The 23,031-nt window shown below is 47.0% G+C and overlaps 1 protein-coding gene and 1 long non-coding RNA gene across 34 annotated transcripts in view; one reads left to right on the forward strand and one right to left on the reverse strand.

Moving 5' to 3' along the window:
* R3HDM2 (R3H domain containing 2) overlaps nucleotides 1–22,835 on the forward strand; it is a 163,513-nt gene extending 140,678 nt beyond the window's left edge. For 24 of the 33 annotated variants that reach the window (XM_058742268.1, XM_058742271.1, XM_058742272.1 and 21 more), the window contains 12 exons: nucleotides 2,016–2,191; nucleotides 6,600–6,701; nucleotides 9,040–9,282; nucleotides 9,619–9,745; nucleotides 10,000–10,160; nucleotides 10,610–10,764; nucleotides 12,121–12,221; nucleotides 17,409–17,578; nucleotides 17,976–18,123; nucleotides 19,867–19,964; nucleotides 20,341–20,425; nucleotides 21,491–22,835. In XM_058742268.1, coding sequence (XP_058598251.1) covers nucleotides 2,016–2,191; nucleotides 6,600–6,701; nucleotides 9,040–9,282; nucleotides 9,619–9,745; nucleotides 10,000–10,160; nucleotides 10,610–10,764; nucleotides 12,121–12,221; nucleotides 17,409–17,578; nucleotides 17,976–18,123; nucleotides 19,867–19,964; nucleotides 20,341–20,425; nucleotides 21,491–21,831 — 1,907 coding nt within the window. In that variant the 3' untranslated portion in view covers nucleotides 21,832–22,835. The remainder of the gene's footprint in view (nucleotides 1–2,015; nucleotides 2,192–6,599; nucleotides 6,702–9,039; nucleotides 9,283–9,618; nucleotides 9,746–9,999; nucleotides 10,161–10,609; nucleotides 10,765–12,120; nucleotides 12,222–17,408; nucleotides 17,579–17,975; nucleotides 18,124–19,866; nucleotides 19,965–20,340; nucleotides 20,426–21,490) is intronic. The other 9 variants (XM_058742275.1, XM_058742283.1, XM_058742285.1 and 6 more) reach the window with 2 other exon arrangements.
* Nucleotides 176–20,403, reverse strand: LOC131519345 (uncharacterized). The gene is made up of 3 exons (XR_009265602.1): nucleotides 20,309–20,403; nucleotides 13,308–13,690; nucleotides 176–322 (listed from the first exon to the last, which is right to left on the reverse strand). It is a non-coding gene; the product is annotated as an uncharacterized LOC131519345 (long non-coding RNA).
* Nucleotides 22,836–23,031: the final 196 nt, after the last annotated feature.

The raw sequence follows: 23,031 nt of genomic DNA on the forward strand, positions 1-23,031 counted from the left end.
TCATGATCTCGCGGTTCGTGAGCTCAAGCCCCGCGTCAGGCTCTGTGCTGACAGCTCAGAGCCTGGAGCCTGCTTCCGATTCTGTGTCTCCCTGTCTCTCTGACCCTCCCCCATTCATGCTCTGTCTCTCTCTGTCTCAATAATAAATAAACTTAAAAAAAAAATTAAAAAAAAAAAAATCACTGATATTTACTTCTAACAAAACATTTCTCTCACAGTATAGTGTCCTGGAAAGCTAACATAGCCAGATGAGGAGAAATTTGATTTCTTGGATCCCCTGTTTTTTGATTCCTCTCTCCGATTTTCTTTCAAACCTTCTTTCCTGATTGGAAAAATAAATAAATAAAAGGTTGCGATTAGATTATTTTATCTTATTTCTGACCAAGGTTGGGCATCCCTGTCAGCCCAAGTTCAAGTTATATGCTAAGATGAGAATGATACTGCTTTCATTCTGTGGCCTCTGAGATTATAAAGAGGGTTGGTTGAGCAGAAGGAACCTTTGGAGTTGAGCTGTTTGTAATTAATTGGTAGCAACCGATAGGCCACAACTGCAAGAGATGCTGTGGCTGCTTCCCTGGAGCCCAGTCACTGAGGAGGAGCATATGTTCCACATGCCAGCCCTGTAACCACCCTTCAGCTCTCCTGATGTGCAATGTAACCTTCTCCATTTATTCCTATTGTACTCTTTCTTAGCAGGGGGTATTTAGCTCTTTATACCCAGTGGGCCTCCATTTCACCCTCCTCCCATCTCTGAAGAATCCTTGCATCTCATCCCAGAAGTTCTGTAGGTTTTGTCCTCAGAAGACATCAGTAGTGGTGAAGATTCTGCCTCTGTTAGGTCTCTGATGGCCTTCTCTGTTACCTCCTCTCTAACCCCACTGCCTCTGCCTTTATCCAGGCCTTTATCTTCTTTTATTTAGGTATGACGCTAGACCCCAAGCTGGTTTCCCTGCTCCACCCTTAGCCCTTTTAGAACCGGTTTACTAGTCTAAAACACAGATCTAATCGTGTCAGTCGTCTCTTAAAATTAACATTCATGTTTCTGCATTCCTGGCATAATAAAATCCGAATGACTTAATGTAGCGTTGCTTCCTGACCCCAGTTTGCCATCTCAGTCTTACTCCCAGATATCCTTCCTCCTCTGGCCCTCCAGCCATTTCTTGAATATGATATTAGCTTCATCCCTCCTTGGTCTAACAAGCCTTCTATTCATCCTGCAAATCCATTTCTCCTCCCACTTCCTGTTTAAGTGAGTTACTGCTTTCTCATCTTTGCTTCCGTACAACTTTGTTCATATCACTGATGTATCCCTTATCCTTATCAGATCGTAATTGCTGTGTGAACGTCCATCTCCTTTCGGAAGATCCTGTGCTGCTTAAGGGAAAGGACTGTGTTCTCTTCACCTTTGAGTCCTCAGTTCATTATGCAATGCCTAGCACATAGCAGATACTTAGTAGAAGTATTTTGTGTGAATGCGTGCATGACCTGGAGAGCCTGGAAATGGGAAGAATAGTTGGGTGACAGTTGTGCGTATGTGTGTGTACAGGCAAGTGCTTGGAAAGGCCAGATTGCCTTCTCAGCAATTCCTGTGAAATGCTGCAAGTTGAGGAGAAATCCAAGAGAAGCCAGGTCTCTTACAGGACTGGGAATCTGTACCTTCCCGGGAAGCAGACAGTCATGTTCTCAGCTGTCTGGTCATGTTGGACAGGTTCTCGGTACTTCAGCGGAGGCAGCTTGTCAGCCTCACGTTTTGTTCAATTCCAAAATCCAGTATCGACGGGTGCGGTGTTTACTGTTCCCGGGGAACAGAAACCTGCTAAGATGAGGACTCCCATCAGCAGGGCAGCTGCTCATTCATATCTGTGCTCATTCATGGATCTTCCCAAGACAGTGGGGGAATGGACAGAAGGGAAGTGAAGAGAAACAGGAGAGCAGGAGTAGCACCCTACATGTCCAAGGGTGGCATGTTCACGGCTGGTGCTTACAACTCTTGGTGGGTCTCCTCTTTGCCTTAGGTTTGGCGCTAGGTGCCCCAGAAGTGTGCAACCAGGTCACCTCATCCCAGTCTGTCCGGGGCCTTCTCCCTTGTACTGCCCAGCAGCAGCCGCCACAGCCACAGCCGCAGCAACTTCCTGCGCTCCCACCCACGCCTCAGCAACAGCCACCCTTGAATAATCACATGATCTCACAGGTGAGTCACCACCAGAGCCCCTCCGCTCTGATTCAAGCAAGCTCTGGAAGTACAGTCATGTCTGTTGTGCTGTGGGTGGCAGGAAAGATCTGTTGTTGGAGACCTGCCACTCGCTCCCCCGTTTCTTATTTGTTAGTTGTGGGGAGAGAAGAGTAAGGTAAGGGTTTGGCCAAAGTGCTCTTAGAGTCAGCCTGGGAGCTTTTTGCCTTCTGTTTCTTCCTTTTCTTCCTGAGAATTGCCAGTGGGATCTTTTACCCCATTCCACATTTCTGCTGTACCCCATCTCCCTCTACATCCTGTGTAATTAGCAAGGCGATTTTGTTCACTGCATCCATATATGGAGCTTGAAAAAAATCATGGCTCTCACCATAACCAGCTGGATGTATTCATGTGACTGTTGACCCGCAAACACATATTTATGGATTGGGGTTTGAGAAAAGGAAATCTACTCAAGACCCCTTCCATACATATGCCATAAGGCACAATCCCCCCAAAGTTGTCTTTGTTTCCCATGCCACGAAAGAGCTCTTTCTCCTTCTGTTGCTGGACTGGTAGATATTAATATCAAGTAGGGTTTGCGTGAAGTTTCCTTTCTGTAGAGATCACACAAGTCTTCAGCATCAGAATCCGAGCCTATTCTAAACTGGGACATCAGTGTTGTAGGTTCAGGTCTCCCTGATACTCTGAGCAGAGCTGCTCATGAGTGGAGTCCATCCTGTAGCCTGGGGTATGTCTGGCGGTGGTCTCTGCCAGTCAGAAAGCCCGTATGTCTGCACTCTACTGCTACAGTTCTTCTCATTGCACCTCCCAGGCTCCCTCGCCTCTGGGCTTAGTCAGTTCAGCTTGGCATCAGCTCTATCTCTTCCATAGGTAAAAGAAGCAAATCACAAGCATTAACACCCCAGGAACTGGAAACTAGACTGCAAAGAGCCCAGGATGGCCCCGTATTACCCCCATTCTGATATTGTAATGATCTAGGAAACCCTGCTTTGTGTCTTAATGTAACCCACATGCAGATCATTCCAGGCCTTTAGCTTGGCCCCTAAGTCAGTTTCTCTAGAGTTCTGACTTTTGTTCTTGCTTGATCACCATCTATCTCATTAAGTCTCATTCATGTCAGCTTACCTCACTCCGTACAGAGGTGTGGCACACGTGTGTGCATTCCATTTGTGTCTTCATTCAGACCTATAAATGGGTACACCTCTCTCTCTCTGGGTATCTCCTACTGTGTTTCTGTGTGTGCCTCACTTTTCTAAGGTCCCAGTGTTTGAGTTTTCTAAAATGTGTGTATTTTAATACAGTCTTCCTCCCTTTTCTCCATCTTAGTCTTCATCTGCCTCCTACTTCCATCCATATGTAGAAACAGACAAGAGTGGGAAAGGAATAAAGAGATCACTAGAATAACCATTTGGGACTGAAAAAATGTTAGAATGTCTAGGTGTCTGGCCCTAAATCCCAAACTTTTACTCAGATTCTGGCCCTGCTTCCGGATCATGAGGTTCTGAGAGTCAGTCATTGATATTGACTGATCTCCTGCAGGAGGTATGGTACTAGGTTAGGCCCTGTAGATTGGAGATCTCTGTTTCCTCAGAAATCCATTCTTAAGGTTAACTGTGATCACAAACTCCAAACTAAAAGATCTTTTCCTGGTTAAGTTTTGGTGTCCCTGAAGCACTTAATGATGGTGACTAATATACTACCACCACCCCACTATTTATTTATTTTTTTAATGTTTATTTACTTAGAGAGAGAGAGAGAGAGAGAGAGAGAGAGAGAGAGAGAATGGGGGGGGAGGGGCAGAGAGAGAGGGAGACACAGAATCCGAAACAGGATACAGGCTCTGAGTTGTCAGCACAGAGCCCGACGCGGGGCTCGAACCCACAAACCGTGAGATCATGACCTGAGCCAAAGTCGGACGCTTAATGGACTGAGCCACCCAGGCGCCTCCGCCACCCCACTGTTTATACCTTCTTTTTTTTCCTCTCCACTTTCCCCCCTCTCTCTCTATCCCTTCTTCTTCCTATTGCCTTTTTCTTTCTTTGTTTTTTCTCTTTTTCCCTCTCAGGACTGGTGGCTCTCCAGTCTCAAGGTGCTGAGCCCCAGCATATTTATTGTTTAGTTTCACAAATGGTTTGCAACAGTGCAGGGATGAAGGAAGGAACCACAACACACATACATGCCACCGTGCTGACTCTAAAGGTTTTCCTTTCGGAGAAATAGCAAGAAAAGCTCTGTGTTCCAGGCCTGGGGACAGTGCTAGAAACTATGTTAAACTTTCCCTTCCTGGCAGGCCTCCGCTGTCGGAGCAGACCTCCCTATGTAAAACCAAGGGGTGAGGTTGAGAATTAAAAGGGCCAGTGGCTACCTTTTGCTGTGTTTACCTAAGGTAGAGTGGACCACTTGAAAAGGAGGAGTCCTCTGAGAATCAAGTCAGGCAGCCCAGAGCCAGCGATCTAGCCCAGAATTCACCAGCAGGTGGCAGTCGTATCCCTCATGGCCAGTCTTTGGCTTCCTCATGGTATTTCGGAAGCTCCCTAGCCCTGGTGTTTGAGACTGTCTGAGAACTGTCGCTGAGGGTAGTGGTGGAAGAACCTAAAAATAGCACTGAGACACATACTTTTACCACTGCTCTTCTTCAGTCAAAAGAGGCCTACGAGAGGAGCATCATTTCTTCCCTCTTTACTTTTTACTCAAATGTGTAAGAAATGTGAGGAAAACAGGCAGCTGTACCTATGGCTACCCCTTCTCCCCCAAAGGATGTAAGATCTGAAGCATAGTAGACCCTTACCCAAGAGAAAGGAGAGGATCAGGGTAATAGAACACGTGTTTAAAAGCTACCAGCACAAGGAGCTCATGCTGAGCAGCTTGGCCAGCAGTTACATTTGAAATGCCACTGGCTCACAGAACATGGGCATGCCAGGAGAGCTGGGAGTCTATCAAGGCTGCGGTAATGTCTCCCCCAGTCTCACAGTGGATTCTCAGGAGCTTTTTCTTAACCAAGACGACTTACATTTTATTTTCAACAAACTCCAGGTATCAGGAGCTTTCTCTGTTTTGGAGGTCTTCTAATTCCCGGACTCTGCCTCCAGAACTGCTAGTCCCCTCTATGAAAGAGTCTCCAGGAGGTATATGGCAAAAGACGATATTGACACCTTGGTCCCTGATACCTCTTAATACTCTAAATTTGGAAGGAGGGAGGAGAATCATACAAACAAAACAATGTGTAAATCTGTTTAACTTCTTCCTTCACCCGCTCCCTACTGTTAAGAGTGGAGTGGGAAGAATATGTCAGGCAGAACTAGGTTCCCATCCCAGCTCTGCCACATTAGATGTGTGATCCTGGACGTGTGACTGAATTTCTCTGAGCCTTACTACCTTAACTGCAAATACAAGCGATCCTGTCTCCCTGTGGATTACTGTGAGTCTGTAATGAGATATGTATGTAAATGAGACAACGTATAAAATGTTATTTCCCCCTCTCTTCGTAGCCTCTCTCCTTTTCTCCCACCTCATCTACCACCAGGGGCTACAGCTAGAGAACCGATTCTCCAGGAGAAGTGATTGAAATGGCTGGAGGGGAAGAAGAGAGAAAAAAAATAACTCCCCATTAGTTGGTTTAGAACACATCATGTTCCTAATAAACAAATCCTCCTGCTTGAGGCTAGTGAAGGGACTAAAGGAACAAAATCTAAAGCAAGGCTATTTATATTTTATTCCACATCCCTCCCTGTTTGCTTATGGGGGCATTTTTCATACTGCCCTCACAGCCTGGAGGAGCATAGAACAATCATGGAACAATCATGGAGCAGGAGGAAGTAGCTGGAACTGGGCATAAACTGGCTCTTATTTCCTTCTGTACCCTTGGGAGGGAGACGATCCTTGTGAAAGCTCTTCCTCCAGGAGAGCTGTGGTGTGAAATCAGGAGTGTGGCCGGGAAAGCTGAGCCAGACCTTGGATGACCCCTCCTACAAAAGCAGGAATCCCTTCTCAAGTGGGCATTCAAGGAGGGTTATGGTCGTGCTCCCCAGGGATCGTATGTTCAGAAAAAATGCTCTGGGAAAAGCCGTGTTTGGAATCAGGCAGCAGACACACCGCCTCTGAGAGTCCTAAGATTGCTCTCAACGACTGCAGAGTTCTGAGTAGCTAATGGGTGGAGTACGCACTGCAGCAGGCCTCTCCTGATAGGAGAGATTGCGTATCTGTCGTCGATGCGGATGCGAAAGCCACAGGCTGTCCTGGGCTTGGTCTCCAGTCTGCTCAGCAGACTTGCTCTTCATGTGACATTTTTTTATGATTAACCTTGTTGTTCCTCCCCTTTCCCTCCCCACCTCTGCCCTCCCTCCCCCTGCCTCTCCCTGCACTTCCCTTTTCTCTTCCCTGTTCCACATGCCTCTCTGCTGGTCCACAGCCAGTCCCAGCTCTGCAGCCCTCTCCGCAGCCTGTTCAGTTCTCTCCAGGCTCCTGTCCCCAAGTCCTTCTGCCAGTCTCTCCGCCCCAGCAGTACAACATGGTATAAACTCCTTTCCCCTTTTTGTCGTGTCCATGTGTGGTATGTCTGTGGGTCCGTCTGGGACAAAGCAGCTGTACTTTTTGGAGGGCCATGTTAAAAGGCATATCTTCTTGAGCAAAGGGCCAGCATAGGCTGAGCTATGTTCCATTCTGGTGGCCGCATCCCAGCACTTGTGGCATCAAAAGATGCCTAAATGTAAGACAGAGAGGAGCACTGGTTCCCCTGAGTCTCGGGAGAGGTACAGAATTGGATATTGCTCTAACCTGGGCTCCTTGTCTTTCTACTGTGTGCATCTTTCATCCCTCCTCCTCCCTGGATATGTCTGAAGAACCCAGTTTATCCCATATAGGATGGTTTTCTGTCATTTCCTTTGAAGGTAAAAACACAACTGCAGATTTGTTTGGTATCATCGGTCCAAACTTAAAATGTTCCCCTATGTTACTGTGTTATTTTATATTTAAAAAAAAAAAAAAAGGCGCCATTTCCACAGCATAGCACATGCTGTTTAAATTGTTTGTACCCTAGCTACAAATCCTGTGAAGACCTGATCCACCTCATAGTTGATAACTTTTTTTTTAAACTTAACATCTTTTTTTTTAATGTTTGTTTATTTTGAGAGAGAAAGAAAGTATGAGCAGGGGAGGGCCAGAGAGAGAGAACCCCAAGCAGGCTCCATGCTCTGCGAGGAGCCTGACTTGGGGCACAGTCCCATGACCTTGAGATCATGACCTGAGCCGAAATCAAGAGTCCACTGTGTTTAACCGACTGAACCACCCAGGCGCCTGCCCCATAGTTGGTAACTTTTATCATGGTTATCAGAGCCCTGATTATTTTCAATTTTGTGTTAACCACACCTGTCTGGTTTTTGGTTTTTTTAATGTTTATTTATTTATTTTGAGAGAGAGATCAAGAGCAAGTGGGAGAAGGGCCAAGAAAGAGGGAGACAGAGAATCCCAAGCAGGCTGTGCACTGTGTCAGCACAGAGCCTGATGCAGCGCTTGAAATCATGAACCGTGAGATCATGACCTGAGCTGAAACCAAAAGTCAAGTGCTCAATCAACTGAGCCTCCCAGGCACCCCACACCCCTTCTAATTTTTCACTAGAATCCCCTCTTTCCTTCCGCCTATATCTCCATTCTGAAAAGTTTTGGAATGTAGACCTCAAAATTATCTGCAATCCAGTCCTCTTATCATCTATTCCTGCTCACTAAGGTAGCAGAACAGCTAACGTGAAGATCAGATTCCTGAAAATTAAGTGAAACCACGGGAAAGCATTGCCTTTTCTTTCTACCAGTTCCTCTTTCAAAAGAAGTCCTGCTCTGCGTGCGTGTGTGTGTGTGTGTGTGTGTGTGTGTGTGTGTGTGTGTCAACTACCGTCCCGGAAACAGAAGGAACGAGGAAGCTAACAAATTCTAACCTATCATCATACAAGTGAGAGGCAGAACACCATCCCTCTTGCTGCTTAGAGAAGAAGGCTGAGCGAGGAGGCAATTACAGACTAGCCTGTCAGCCTCCTTGCCCTTCACCTTGGCCGCTCAGCCTGGCCTCCTTTCAGAGGTGAGAATTGGAAGTAGTTCCTGAAGGGCAGGAGAACTCTAGGCAAGTGTCAGCGAACAGAGGTGGAAATGACCTCAAGAGGAGGGAGTAAGGAGATAAGCAGCAGGAGGGGGAGCCCACCAGTCCTCTCGTGGCTGGGGAGCCACGAGAACCTAACCATCCCTAATCCATTCGAGGTGTTACTTATCTAGGTCCTTTATTATAAAAACAGGATTTATGGCAGTATAGGGCCTTTTGTATGGTTGGAGACTGGAAGACAGGAAAAGAAGGACTTACAATCTTTTTCTTGTTGACCCATTAGTTTGTCCTGTTTTTATATATATAGAAAGTTGTATTGTTGCTCCCATCCCTCTAGGACCAATTCTAATAAAGATCAGAGTCACCGTGGCCATTGTTATGTGGTAAGGAGTCCGGTTCTGGAGTTGGGCTTTACACAGCTGTTCAGTTCATAGCAATTTTTTTTAAGATTTTATTTTTAAGTAATCTCTCCACCCTATGTTGGGCTTGAGCTCACAACCCCAAGATCAAAAGTTGCACGTTTCACCGACTGGGCCAGCCGGGCACCCCCAGTTCATAGCAATTTAAAACACCACATGACAGAAGCTTAGGGCTAAAAAGCACCTCCTAGGGCATGGAGGCAGGAGTGTCCCAAATTGGTGTAAGGAAGGAAGGCTGTAGAGAGGGTTGCTATAGCTGTCTGTCTGTCTGTTTTTGTGTTGAAGCCAAAGACTTGGGGCTTGATATGACCTCAGTCCTTGAGTCTCCCTTGCTCTCTCAACAGGCAGATGACCTCAGCAACCCCTTTGGACAAATGAGCCTTAGCCGTCAAGGTTCTACTGAAGCAGCTGACCCATCCTCAGCTCTGTTCCAGCCCCAGCTTATCTCCCAGCACCCTCAGCAGACTAGCTTCATCATGGCTTCTACAGGACAGCCCCTCCCCACGTCCAACTATTCCCCCTCTAGCCATGCGCCTCCTACTCAGCAAGTCCTGCCGCCCCAGGGCTACATGCAGCCCCCTCAACAGGTGAGCAGCATGGGCTCCCAGCTAAAATCACTAATTGAGTTTGTCCACGATTACGATCCTTCTTCCTTCCTCTAGTTTAGACAGAGCCGAGGGCGTACCTATCCCCACTTCCATTACCTCACCTTGCACATGAGAGTTGTCTTTCTAGTCGGAAGGTCGTCTTTCTCTATAACATAAATCCTTCCAGTTCTGTTTCATACTGGTATATGAATTCTGCGATTGCAGGTCCAAATATCTCTACAGATTTCTGGCTATTTACCCTGATGTATTTCATAATTGGGATGTTGGGGCTGAATGTAAGGGCCCCTCTCACATATCTGTTTCCTCTCACCATAGATCCAGGTTTCTTACTATCCCCCTGGACAGTATCCTAACTCCAACCAGCAATATCGACCTCTCTCTCACCCGGTGGCCTACAGCCCCCAACGTGGTCAACAGCTGCCTCAGCCATCCCAGCAGCCTGGTAAGAGGAACTGCTGGTGTAAGAAGGCAGTGAATAGGGGAAGGGCAGAGACTGGGAAAGAGAGTAGTACCTTCCTTGTTTAAAAAAAAAAAAAAAGAACAGCAGGAATGATTAGTCCCAGGAGGAACCCAGGATCTTCAGAAAAAGAAAAGGTAAAATAGACAGGAAAAGGGAAATTACTGAGAGAATGTGACCTCCTAAACATTGTTGAGACCATGCTAAGCTAATGTCTTCTATGTCTTGCCCATCCCTAGGTTTACAGCCCATGATGCCTAACCAGCAGCAGGCGGCTTACCAAGGCATGATTGGGGTCCAGCAGCCACAGAACCAGGGCCTGCTCAGCAACCAGAGGAGCAGCATGGGGGGCCAGATGCAAGGCCTGGTGGTTCAGTACACTCCACTGCCTTCTTACCAAGTGGGTACATTCTGTACTGGGAAAGATCACCCAGTCCTTGGGATGAGGAAAAGGAAGACAGTCTCCCACGTTAGCCAGTGTGACAACCCCAACACTAAAATACTGTTCACTTTCCCCTTAGAATTTGTAGGTGTTTTTCCTCTGAGAGAAAGCCCAAAGATTCTGAGAAGAGTCTTTACTTAAATTGTTTGGTCTTTATACAGCCATGCAAATGAGTATATGGCCCAGAAAAGTAAGATCTAAAGGAAATCAGGCTCCTTTCTCTGCATCAGATGCCCAAAGGGAGATAGCTCTGTATGTATTTTCTTTAGGCAGATGAGGTGAGTAGGAGGAGTCTCTAAAGGTAGGGAAGGAAGTTAGTGTCCTAGTCTAGTGATGACTTATTTGGCCATTGTCTGGATGAACTCATTAGGAGTACAAGTGGTCATTCTCTTCTCATCTCTACCCAGGTCCCAGTGGGTAATGACTCGCAGAATGTGGTCCAGCCGCCTTTCCAGCAGCCCATGCTGGTCCCTGCGAGCCAATCTGTGCAAGGGGCACTCCCAGCAGGGGGCGTACCAGTGTACTACAGCATGATCCCACCGGCTCAGCAGAACGGTACTAGGTGAGGACTCCCAGCGAGTCAGGGCCCATCTGCCATAGACCAGCAGCTATTTCCACTGACCTAAGAAAGAAGGGCAAGGGTAGAGATTCCAGTGTGCCCTAAAGCAGGTAGAACATGAGGAAATTCATTCTCCTTGTCTCGTTTTTGATTTGACATGTGAATAAGAGCTCATCAGCAGAAAAAAATTCCTGCTTCAAAGACAGAGGCTTCATCATGTCCCCCATTTTTTGTTTTTTCTAATCGGTGGGATTTAGAACTATACGATAGAGATTGCTCATCATTAAAAGAAGCAATTTGGGAGCATCTTGGTGGCTCATTCGGTTGAGCCCAGCTGACTCTTGATCTCGGCTGAGGTCAGGATTTCATGGTTCGTGAGATCAAGCCTCGAGTGGGGCTGTGCGCTGACAGTGCATAGCCTGCTCTCTCCCCCTGCCCCTTTCTCTCTGCCCCTCCCCTGCATGTGCACATTCTCTCTCTCTCTCTCTCTCAAAAAAAAAAAAAAAAAAAAAAATTAAAAGATGCAAATTGGAGTATATATATGTAAATTTTTCTACGTAACTCTATATCCATGGATGAATCTCAGATGGTGTATCTATTTATATATATCTTAGTATAGGTCATACCTGATAGAATTTTAGAGGTAGAAGACACCTTAGAAATATTTAATCCACTCCTCTTGTTTTCCTTTTCTCCCTTCTTTTATAAATGAGGAAATTCCAGCCAGGGAGGTTAAGAAACTTACTCAAAGTCAACCAGCTAGTTAGAAGTAGAGCTGGGACTAGAAGTCAGGTCTGGGCCTATATGTATTTCTGTGTATTTCTCTCAGTGTATATGTTCACTACTTTTTGTATGTATGTCTCCACCTTATCTTGAGTTTGTGAAGGTTTTTTCCCCACTTGTCTTTAGGTAACTCTGCTGTTATGTAAACATCCTAAATCACACATCTCCTTAGTTCTTTTTTGCCCATCCCTCTCTAGCACTGTGTGTCTGTTTTTGGTACTTAGGGTTTCTCAGAATGTGTGTGTGTGTGTGTGTGTGTGTGTGTGCGTGCGCGCGCGCGCGCATGTGTGCACGTGAATATGTCTGGTGTTTCCACACTGTTGGGAAGAGCATGTGTCACTAACATTCCATCTGTAGCACTGATTAGCAGCTTCCTAATTGAAAGATGATCAAGTACAAATATATATAATTAACTTTGAACTGATGAGTGATTTTAGAAATTGCATGGCAAATTGGTCTGGGAATGGCTGGAAGCTGCCTCTGCTTCCCACAGGGGAGGCCTGGGAAGCAGCAGCTGGTTGCCAGGAGCTGTGTTCCTCCCTCCGCCACTTTAACCCTACTCTCTTCATCCCCCAGCCCTTCTGTAGGGTTTCTGCAGCCTCCCGGCTCTGAGCAGTACCAGATGCCTCAGTCTCCCTCTCCCTGCAGTCCACCACAGATGCCACAGCAGTACTCAGGTAAGAGAATAAAGAATTAGAGGGTCTTGGGTACTGGCAAGAGCAAACGCTGCTGAAAGACTTGTGCTCTAGAGCTGGGAAGGGTGGGAGAGTTCCTGGATTGGCTCTGTCCCCAGCTGTAACACCATCACAAGAAAAGACCAGAGTCCTGACTGGTGTTTTTCCAGGAGTGCTAAAGTTGACCTCGTGAGAGATGAGGTTGGTTGCCCCATCCTATCCCTGGGAAGCCACATACTTTATTGGGTTCCTTGTGGGTTTTTTTTTTTTCTTTCTTTTTTTCCTTCCCTCCGAAACCAACATTACACTCACCACTCACGTGCCTTTGAGACACAAAGTGCTTACCTCTGTCTCCTGCACTCACTCTTCCTATAGACAGCTTTACTTTTTGGTTGTGAGTGTGAGGAAGCTGATAAAATGCTTTTTAAGTCCTATCTTAGATTTGTTTAGCTGCTTTTCATTTGTGCTCACATACATTGTGTCATTTTAATTCTCACCAGAACCTTGTGAAGAGGAAATTTAAGACTCAAAGAGGATAAATGACTTGCCTGAGGTCACAATCGTAGACCTTGAACTAGGGTCTTTTGCCTTTTCGTAACCCATGCTGCATCCTCAATATCACACTTTCAACAGGTCTCTGTACTCTATTCCTTTCCCTCCAGTGGGAAATAAATGAATATCGTGTTAAATAGCTAAAGGCCTTCTTTGAAGGGACAGCTATCAGGTGAATAGGCTTATGCCATGCAGCCTGTCTCTTTCCGCCTCTGCCAAGAACTCTCCCAGCAGACCAAGTACAGCTACCCTTGTTTGTCTCCCTTTTACCCGACCCTGACACCGCATTACCCTGCAGTTAAAGCAGCTTCAGGGGTTCTAGTGGGGAGGAGATCTTAATGTAGCCTCCAACCATCCCCATTCTGCTCTGTTGTGGGATATCAGAGTGCCCTCTTCTGGTGAGAGGGAAGCATTTTGACAGTTTTTCCCATTTTAGAAATAAGATTTTCACATAAGAGTTTTCGCACTCTTAGTTAGATGCTGTGGAGTGAATTCCAGAATTAATCTTGCTCATAAGACAGGATCAATTCTTCTTACCTTCAAGGAGCAGTGACTTCTGCCTTCATCCAGACCAAACGTGGCTTTCTCACAGGCTGAGAGGTTTTAAATTCAACAGCCTTTACCCTTTATTATATTCCTGGTCTGTAGCTGTTTCTCCTAAGTGTCCACTGGGGGCACTTGACCTTGAAATTCCCAGCAGGATATGGAAATTGTAGAAATCAGCTCCAAGAACCGCTGTAGCCTCTGGTGGTACTTACTACTGCAGGGCATTTTCTCTTGTTTGTTAAAACAAGTGTGTGTATGTGCAAATAGTTATACTTGTATGTGCAATTTTATGTGAATCCTTCGTGGTATATCAGTATATGTATTGGGTCTCTGTGGTTGTGTCTCTTCATCTTCAGATGAATCTGTCTTGGAATCTGAAACAAAGCAAGTGAGAAGAGTTTTTCACTACCTGCTCTGGACTTAGTGCTAGGTTAAGCAAACCGGAACAGCTGTTGTTCTGAAAATTGGCAGCACCAGAGGTCTGGGCTGGGATTGGAAGGAGATCATCTGGACTCTTCCCAAATCAATAGAAATGGAGGAAGCCCTCTTCATCATCTAGTTTCCTTACTTTGGAAGTTCCTGTTATATGTCCTTTCTTCCAGACTATCCTGATTAATTGATTCGAGGCTTCTCTGATCCTTTGTACTCTTCCTAGATGATGGGACCGCCCCCCTCCTGTTCCATCCATGTCACGTAAGAAACCCATAGGCACCACATCATCGATTTTAAAAGTCTTCAGTCTCTACTCACGGAAATATAAGAGGAGGTGGAAGAAAAGAAACAAGTGCTGCTTCTTCCTTCCTTTCCAGTTTACCTCTTACTAGGAAGATAGAAGGCCAGCATAGCCCACAAGGGCTGCTATGTCACCTTCAAAGGACAGTCACCCGCCTTTCTCCCATGTAGCAACATGGTCACTTTTCCAAAAATAAAGGCAGGGATTAAGATTGGCTGTTCTTGGAACAACTGTTCTGGTTTATTAATACATTTTTGTGGTTGCCCAGTTTACCCCCAGGCCTGGACCTTAATTCTTCCACTATGATATTGGATAGCATTATAACCCCAGGAAACACTTTTCTTCCTACTAAAATGATGGTCTGCAGGTCCCTTGAGGTTTCTACAGAGGTGCTTGTCTGCAGAAGATGCACACAGACATGAAATGGCAATGATGTACACACACAGACTCCCAACTCACAATGACACAGCACCATGGCCAGAGTGAGGTATATACAGAAATAGCCTCTCACATACTTACTGGCTCATTTTGTAGCTGAGGGGTTTCCAAAGCTGGGACTAACTCCTTTCTCTCCCACTCCCTGAAGATATTCCTCCCCTTCACCAAAAGAGGGGGAAAAAACCAAGATATTGTTGGATTCTATCCTGTAATATGGGAAAGATGCCTGTGGATATTATTTCTCTGGCCATTCCTTTCCATAGATTTGATTCTTGGTGGCAAAAGGAAGAAGTCTTAAGAGTCTTCTACCTCAGTGACTAAAAAAAAACCAAAACAACTAAACAAAAACCAATTCTGCCAGACATAAATGTCATCTGTTTGTATTTATGCGGTTTGCTCTGCCCAATCGACCTTTCTGCCCAGGTTTAATGATGCCACTTAAAAAGCCATTCACACGTCCCCTCTCCTTTCAGAGCTTTCAGGCTGAAATTGATTTCCTTATTCAACCCCCTTCTCCCCCTTCCCACTTCAGCCCTCCCCTGATTATCTGGAAGTGTTGTTACTGGGCAATAGGGTGGTTTTCTCTCTTTTTTTCTTTCTTCCTTTCTTTTTCATTCTCTTTTTTTATTGTCACATCCATTTAAAAAGTAGCGACAGTTCAGCTGTAACGGATGCCACCTGCTTTTGGCTTGAGGAAGAGAAGCATAAAAATCAGCTCATCAGCGTAGCGCTCTGCGTCCCGGCTGAGTGAAGGAACAATGCTTCAGGCCAGCGGGGGAGGACTCAGTGTGGGGAGGACCAAGGCTGCCACCGACCGAGAACCCTGCCTTTGTTTTTGTTGGGATCAGAGAAAATATATGAGGGCTTTGTTCTCTTTCCCCCTCCCCTTGAGCCCTCTAATAGCTCCTTATGGCTACATGTTGGTATTAGAAAGATCTTCCACCTTGCTTATGCCCACACCCTGCACACTCACATGTCCCCCACCCTTTCCTGGCCTGAGGCACTAGGCTCAGATTATGAGCTGCCTTCTAGAAAGCTGCAAATGTGATTATTTTTGTGTTGGCCCCCTCAGGTAGCAATGAGGTGTTTGAATAAGGTCAATTGCAATTTTGTTGGTAGAGGATGTTGGAGCAGGTGGGGCTCTTAGGATGGAGAAAAAAATGCCCAGAGCAACTACAGTACGGGGGGAGTTGTTAAATGCATGACACTCCACAGCTATTCGATTTTCTGGTGGCCCTCCTACAAGCCACGCTGATGAATACCCTGTCCCCTGTGGCAGAGGATGGGGAGAGGCGAGCCTGTCGCTCTGAGTATTTGTGCTCTCTGATTAGATGAACCCCAGAGGGTGGGGGGCCACAAATTGACTGGAGAATAGGGTTCAACAGATGCTGCGTCTCCTGAGCTGCTCTCAGGCCTCCCGCCGCTTCTTTTCCTTCCCTTTGACCGATGCTACCCGAGAAAAGCAATCGTGCTCAGTTCCCAGCATGACTGGTGCCCAGGGCAGAGGCTGCAACATTTCCCGTCACAGGAAGCAACGTGACGGCGGCAGCAGTGGCAGCCTAAGAGCACCGAGGCATGAAAACGGCAGCACTGCAGCAGGTTTTCAAGCTGGCAGCCTCCAGTCCCATTTCTCTTACCACCGCACACACATGAACTCAACCTGTCCCGCAACACACATAGAGCCTGAGAGGTCAAGAGCAAACTCTCAGGCTGCACAATCCCCTGTGGGGAAGCAGAACTCCTACCCATCCCTCCCAGCAGGGACTGTCATTCAAACTGCTTCTCCCTGATCCCTTACCTTGCTTTTCACCATAAGCAAGATTCAGGACTTAATGTTCTTCCACACTGAGCTCTTTGCTTCTCCAGCAGAGGGTAAGGCTACCCTTGGTTGTCTGTGCTAAAACTTCAGGATCACATCCAGTCAGTCACCTGAACCTGTCAGCAAAAGCTTCGGAGGGTCTGACCCTCCCACTCTTCCTTGCAGCCACTGGTCTAATTCAGGACCTCCTCGCTATTTTTCAGTAGCTTTCTAACTCTTCATCCTGCTGCTGGCCCCTCCCTCCCTTAAACCACTGTACAGCCAGCCACTTGAGTTCGCTCTCTGAAGTTCTGTTCCTAACACCTACATGATAAAGACCCTTACTAGAACGTGCTTCAAACTTGGACGCCAGCTGTTTGCTTACTATCTGACTCCCTGCTAGACCGTCCATTCCATTAAGGGCAAGGACCACTTTTGTTTGTTGTACACCCAGTGCCCAGCATAGGACCTGGCACACAGTAAATATTCAATAAATGTTGAGTGAATGCATAAACAATCTCATCTCCCGCTTCTCCTGCATAACCGCTGTGCCTCCGCACCTTGAATTGTTCGTCATTTACCAAATATGACCTACAGCTCCATGCCATTCCTAATTCACTCACCCTTGCCCAAGAAGTGCTTCCTGGCCTGACTTAGTGAAGCTGTGTGCACTCATCTTCTCCAGAGCAACCAGAGATCACCGACCTATCTTCAGCCATTACCAGAAAACCTGCACGTGCCTGCAGCCCTGGCCCAGGCCCCAGACTGGGACCTGTACCCTGCCCAGACATTTGAGCAATCTGACCTGGACATTTGGTAATACCCAACTTTGACAGAATGGAGTAGTTTTCTGCCAAGCATACCAAAGTACCCCTCACCGGGTAAAGGCCAGGAGAGCATTGGCATCTGGGACTCAGGTCTCTTCTACTCAGACTTCACTGGTTCAGGGAGAAGGGAGTCAGAAACTAAATTAGCAACTATCTCAGATTCCTGGCAAGACACATTTTAAGTGACCCTGAGGCAAAGTGGGTAGATTTGTTTACTGGCTTTCACACTCAGGGTTACTTGGAAGGTCAGAATATAGTTTGAATTCGCAACTAGCCCCTTTCTTCCTGCCACTCAGGAGTGTCACCTTCTGGACCAGGCGTGGTGGTCATGCAGCTGAACGTCCCTAATGGACCCCAGCCCCCCCAGAACCCATCCATGGTCCAGTGGAGTCACTGTAAATATTACAGCATGGACCAGCGTGGGCAGAAGCCTGGAGACCTGTACAATCCTGACAGTAGCCCCCAGGTGAGTCCTACAAACCAGTGTTGTCTTGGCAAGGAGGTGACCACATTCTTCTCCGGGAATAATCTTTGCCATTGACTGAGCAGCCTCTTGTACATGTCTGTCCCTGGGTGCTCTTCTGGGAGAGTCATAAGAAAGAGAGGAGAGCCTCTTCTTTCAAGGAGCCTAAGAGCTAAGGGACACATACTTGAAAATGCTAAGACAGTACTTAAAACACTGTGTCAAAGGTGGATATTAAAATAATAGGTATTAATTAGGGACGAAGGGGGCTGTTGAAAGGAGCAGCCGGGCTTTGGCAGAGTTCTGCAAGAGACGCTTTCTGAGTGAGGTGAATTTTAAGCCATAGGTATATCCAGAGGATGTTTGATGTGTATATAATGTGTGCTCCTCTCTCCTACAGGCCAACACACAAATGAGCAGCAGCCCTGTCACATCTCCTACCCAGTCTCCAGCACCCTCTCCTGTCACCAGCCTCAGCAATGTCTGCACAGGACTCAGTCCCCTTCCTGTCCTCACACAGTTCCCCCGGCCTGGGGGTCCAGCACAGGGTAAGGGGTTAGACTAGAGCTGGCTGCTGCCAAATTCACCCTTCACAGCCCATTCCCAAGTGAGGACATCCAGATGGTAGCAACAGGCAGGAAAACAGTGCACCTGGTCATCCAACTCTGGGAGCCAACTCTTCCTTTAACATCCCTGTTTAGACCCTGCCCCTCTTTAGTGCTGCCCATAGTCAGCTTACTGCAGACCTCCTTTACATATTTAGTATTTACTACCAAGTAAGGTAGGTGGGTGACTATGAGCTGGGAAAAGAAACTCACAGAACTTTCTAATGAACCAAAGACTTTAAAACATTGGTACTGAGCCTAAGGACTAGGACTGTGGGGCTGTGTCAGAAACAGTATGGTTTTAGAAGAGAGAACACTGGAGTTGGGTTAAAAAGACTTGGGTTTGAGTTCTAGTTCTACTACTAACTAGGTTTGTGATGTTGAGCGTGTTACTTAAACTTGGAACCAGACCTCAGTTTCCTAATCTATAAAATGGGGTTAATCACACATAGAATGGAAATAATCTTATCCGTTTCTGCCTTGGCTGTCACAAGCAGTATAAAAATCAGATGGGAGTATGATTTAAAAACTTTAAAGTGCTCTGAAATCTAACATTTATCAACACAAATAGGTAACACTATGGTACTTGATATATATGAAGCATTATTGGAAGTGCTTTGTGTGTCCTATATTCATTTAGCCTACTCAGCAACACTAATGAGATGAAAACATACCCAACCTATCATTTCCAGTAACAGAGCCAGGATTTGAACCTAGACAGTTGGACACCAAGCCTGTGCTCTTACCCACTACACTATATTGCCACGCAGTGTGAATCCAAAACTTGAGCCCTAGGTTTGGGTAGGATAATCTATATAAGAAATTAGGGGCACCTGGCTGGCTGAGATGGTAGAGCGTGCGACTCTTGATCTCAAGGTCGTGAGTTCAAGCCCTATTTGCGGCATAGAAATTACCTAAGAGAGGGGCGCCTGGGTGGCGCAGTCGGTTAAGCGTCCGACTTCAGCCAGGTCACGATCTCGCGGTCCATGAGTTCGAGCCCCGCGTCGGGCCCTGTGCTGACAGCTCAGAGCCTGGAGCCTGTTTCCGATTCTGTGTCTCCCTCTCTCTCTGCCCCTCCCCCGTTCATGATCTGTCTCTCTCTGTCCCAAAAAAATAAATTTAAAAAAGTTCAAAAAAAAAAAAAATTAAAAAAAGAAATTACCTAAGAGAAAGAAAGAAAGAAAGAAAGAAAAGAAAGAAAGAAAGGGAGGGAGAAAGAAAGGGAGGGAGGGAGGCAGGGAGGGAGAAAGAAAGGGAGGGAGGGAGGCAGGGAGGGAGAAAGAAAGGGAGGGAGGGAGGCAGGGAGGGAGGGAGGCAGGGAGGGAGAAAGAAAGGGAGGGAGGGAGGCAGGGAGGGAGGGAGGGAGGAAGGAAGGAAGGAAGAAATGAAAGGAACATATTCATAAGGGTCTATAGATTTTCTCCTGGGCCTTTTGTCTGCAGTGGACAGAGCCCTTCTTTAAGAATAAAGGAACCTAAAAGCCCCATTTGCATGAGATACACAGCTGAGGGCCAAGCGGTTTAGGAAGAGAGACAACTCTTCAGTCAGTCACATGGGCACTCTTATCATAGAAGAAGTAAGAATAGCATGCATTGTTGCCATCTATCTCCAAAGCCCTCTAAAGTTTCCTAAAAGTCATACCAAGAAGTTCTAACTCCCAGAAAACCATCTGCTCTTCCTCCCTAGGTGATGGGCGCTACTCCCTCTTGGGCCAGCCATTACAGTACAATCTGTCCATCTGCCCTCCCTTGCTCCATGGCCAGTCGACGTACACGGTACATCAGGTGAGGGTGTCCACCGTCAGCCTGAGGATGGTCAGAGTCCTCCCCACCCCACCCCATCCAGGAGGATCCATCCAGGATGGCCCCATCTCTATGCCATCCACCTCAACCAACGGGGTGGACAGGGGACATAGCACAGTGAGAATGGATAAAGTGGGGATGCCTTACCCCTCTCTTTCCACACTCAGTCTTTCCACCCATCCCCAATGCTAAGGAGGAGGGACTCTTTGTTTCTCAGTGGCCACTCTGGCCAGTCGCCTGCCTGGTGGGGCGAGTTCTCAGGGTTGGGTACTGCTCCTTAATCTCTCAGACAGACATTAGAATGCAAGGCAGTCAGTATTATTTACCTGCGATGAGAGTTATCTTTTGAATGTTGAAGGGACAGAGTGGATTGAAGCATGGAAACCGGAGCAAGAGACAAGCACTCAAATCTGCCTCCACTGACCTGGGGACAACAGACGTTGGTGAGTGACAAGACGCTGAATCCCCAAGAGAAGGTGCTCACCCCTTCAGCCTGCATCACCAGCCCAGGACCAGTGGGAAAAACCAGCTTAGGGTAGGGAGTAGAAATAGGACTCTTTGGTACTCAGGAGCAGGGAGAAACTGGGGAATTGAAGTATCTCCCTCAGTCTTCCTTACCAAGCCATTTCAGGTGCTTGGAAAGGTGATGGTAAAAATTGAGAATAGCAATGGTCAACGGTGCTAAGCCTATTAACAGAGAGTCTTGTGGGAGTGGTCCTGACCCTAATCTAGGATATCTACCTTGTAGTCCTAGGCCTTTTTAAGGAGAAGTTTGAAAAGAGAATTGGGGAGTAGCCCCCTTGCAGGCCTTCCACACTAGGCATACAAGGTCTCTCAGATTACCCCTATTTTTTTTTTAACGTTTATTTATTTATTTTGAGAGAGCATACACGTGTGTGAGCTCGAGCTGGGGAGGGTCAGAGAGAGAGGAAGAGAGAAAATCCCAAGCAGGCTCCATACTGTCATTGCAGAGTCTGATACAGGGCTTGATCTCACAAACTGTGAGATCATGACCTGAGCCTAAATCAAGAGTCGGGTGCTTAACTGACTGAGCCACCCAGGCGCCCACCCGATTATCCCTATTCAGAGTGGTTTGCTTTTTTAGGAAAGGAAGGGAAATGGACTTCCCTAGATGATAAGAAAGAGGGATCTCTTTGGGCCAGCCTCTATGAGGGGGACTATGCGATATATTTCAGCTTGGGTTACTGACTTTGTGGAAGAACTGAAGTGTAGGTCTCCAGATCTGAAGTCTAGGATTCTGATCCCCAGTTTCTTCTTGCCTACATCTCTGGTCCAAGAGAAGAAAAAGGTTTCTTTGTTTCTCCTAGTTGCCTAGATGGTGGGGTGTTGGCTTGATTTGGGGAAGGAAGAATGGGTTAAGTGGGCAAAGCCAGGCTTTGAGGATGTCATCTATAGACTTGGATCAGCTGCCTGCTTCTCTGCTGGCCGCTCTCCAGTCCTCTGTACTATCACCTCTCACAACCATGTCCTCTCTCCTCCCCTTCCAGTCCTGGGCCGGGTGCTGGAGGTAACAGATCTCCCTGAGGGCATCACTCGGACTGAGGCGGACAAACTCTTCACTCAGCTTGCCATGTCTGGCGCCAAGATCCAGTGGCTCAAGGATGCTCAGGGGCTGCCTGGCGGGGGCGGGGGGGACAACGGTGGGACTGCTGAGAATGGCCGCCACGCGGACCTCGCTGCCTTGTACACCATCGTGGCTGTGTTTCCCAGCCCCCTGGCTGCCCAGAATGCCTCCCTTCGCCTCAACAACTCCGTGAGTCGCTTCAAACTTCGAGTGGCCAAAAAGAACTATGACCTGAGGATCCTGGAGCGAGCCAGCTCCCAATAAACGGAGGAGGGGAAGGGACCGGCACAGTAGGGGTGGGGGCAGGGCGGAGGGGGTCGAGGGATCCTGACAGACTACGGACAGAGGCAGAAAGAAAGGTGACAGACACTGAACTGGAGCCTAAGACAGTGGGGATGAAGATGGAAACAGACACTCACACTGGCACTGGACTCCTCGCTCCCCTGCCATGGGTCCCTTCTTTTTCCCTGGTTGGCCCCCCTTGCTGCCCTCTCCTTCCCATCCTCTTCTGTCATTTTTTATCTCTTCTCCCACCATGAAATTAATTTTTTTCATATTTTTTGGTCAGGTAGAATTGGGAGGGTCCCATGCTCCCCTATTCGATCTCTACCATCCCAAGTTCCCTTTTCATTTCTGGTCTTTATGAATATATTTATATGGACAGAATTAAGAAAAGCAAAATTGATTTCCCCTTTCTCTCACTTCTCCCATCTTGTCTCCCCAAACCCCAAAGAGTTAAAACTTGGGCCTCCCCCACCTCCCAAAACACTTGTATATTGTTTGTTTGAGGTTCGTGCCGCAGTAACAGACAGTATTTAATTGCACATACAGATGTTTGCTGGGTATATTCACTGTAAATTTTATTTAATCTGATTTTTTGTTTGTTTGGGGGGTTATTTGGGGGGAGGTTGATTTTGTTTTTAAATATAAAAAAAAAAAAATCTGTCACTAGACGTCAGTCCCTGTTTCTCTGTTGCTGACCCGGTGTGGGTGGGGGTTGGAGGTCCTAGGTAGGTACAGCCCCACAGCTTGTCGGAGAAATTTCATGTTTTCTTTAACATATGCACACATACCTTCCTAACACTATTCCCTGCATCCCATCCTCCTCCTTGTACATGGTGATTCTGATAGATGGCTGGATCTCTAATGGGACCTTTGTTCTGGGCTCTCCCAACTCTGCCACTAAGTGTGGTTTCATCAAGCACGTCCATTTGCAACTGCTGACCTCTGTCTGACTCTTTATTAGTAAAATAGGAGACTTGAACTAACTTGCTTATCTCTGAGGTTCCTTCCACTATGTTAATTCTGTGATACTCATTTCGGGCCCTCCTGGCTGAGCTGTGGAGGGTGAGTGAGATCCAGAACCAGGTTGAGATGGTGGCCTCAACAATCTGGATATGTATCTAGCATCCGATCTTCTGAAAACTCTTCAGGGATGGAGGACTTGGGCCTTTTATAATATGA

The sequence above is a fragment of the Neofelis nebulosa genome, chromosome 8 (assembly GCF_028018385.1).
Source record: "Neofelis nebulosa isolate mNeoNeb1 chromosome 8, mNeoNeb1.pri, whole genome shotgun sequence".
NCBI lineage: Eukaryota > Metazoa > Chordata > Mammalia > Carnivora > Felidae > Neofelis > Neofelis nebulosa.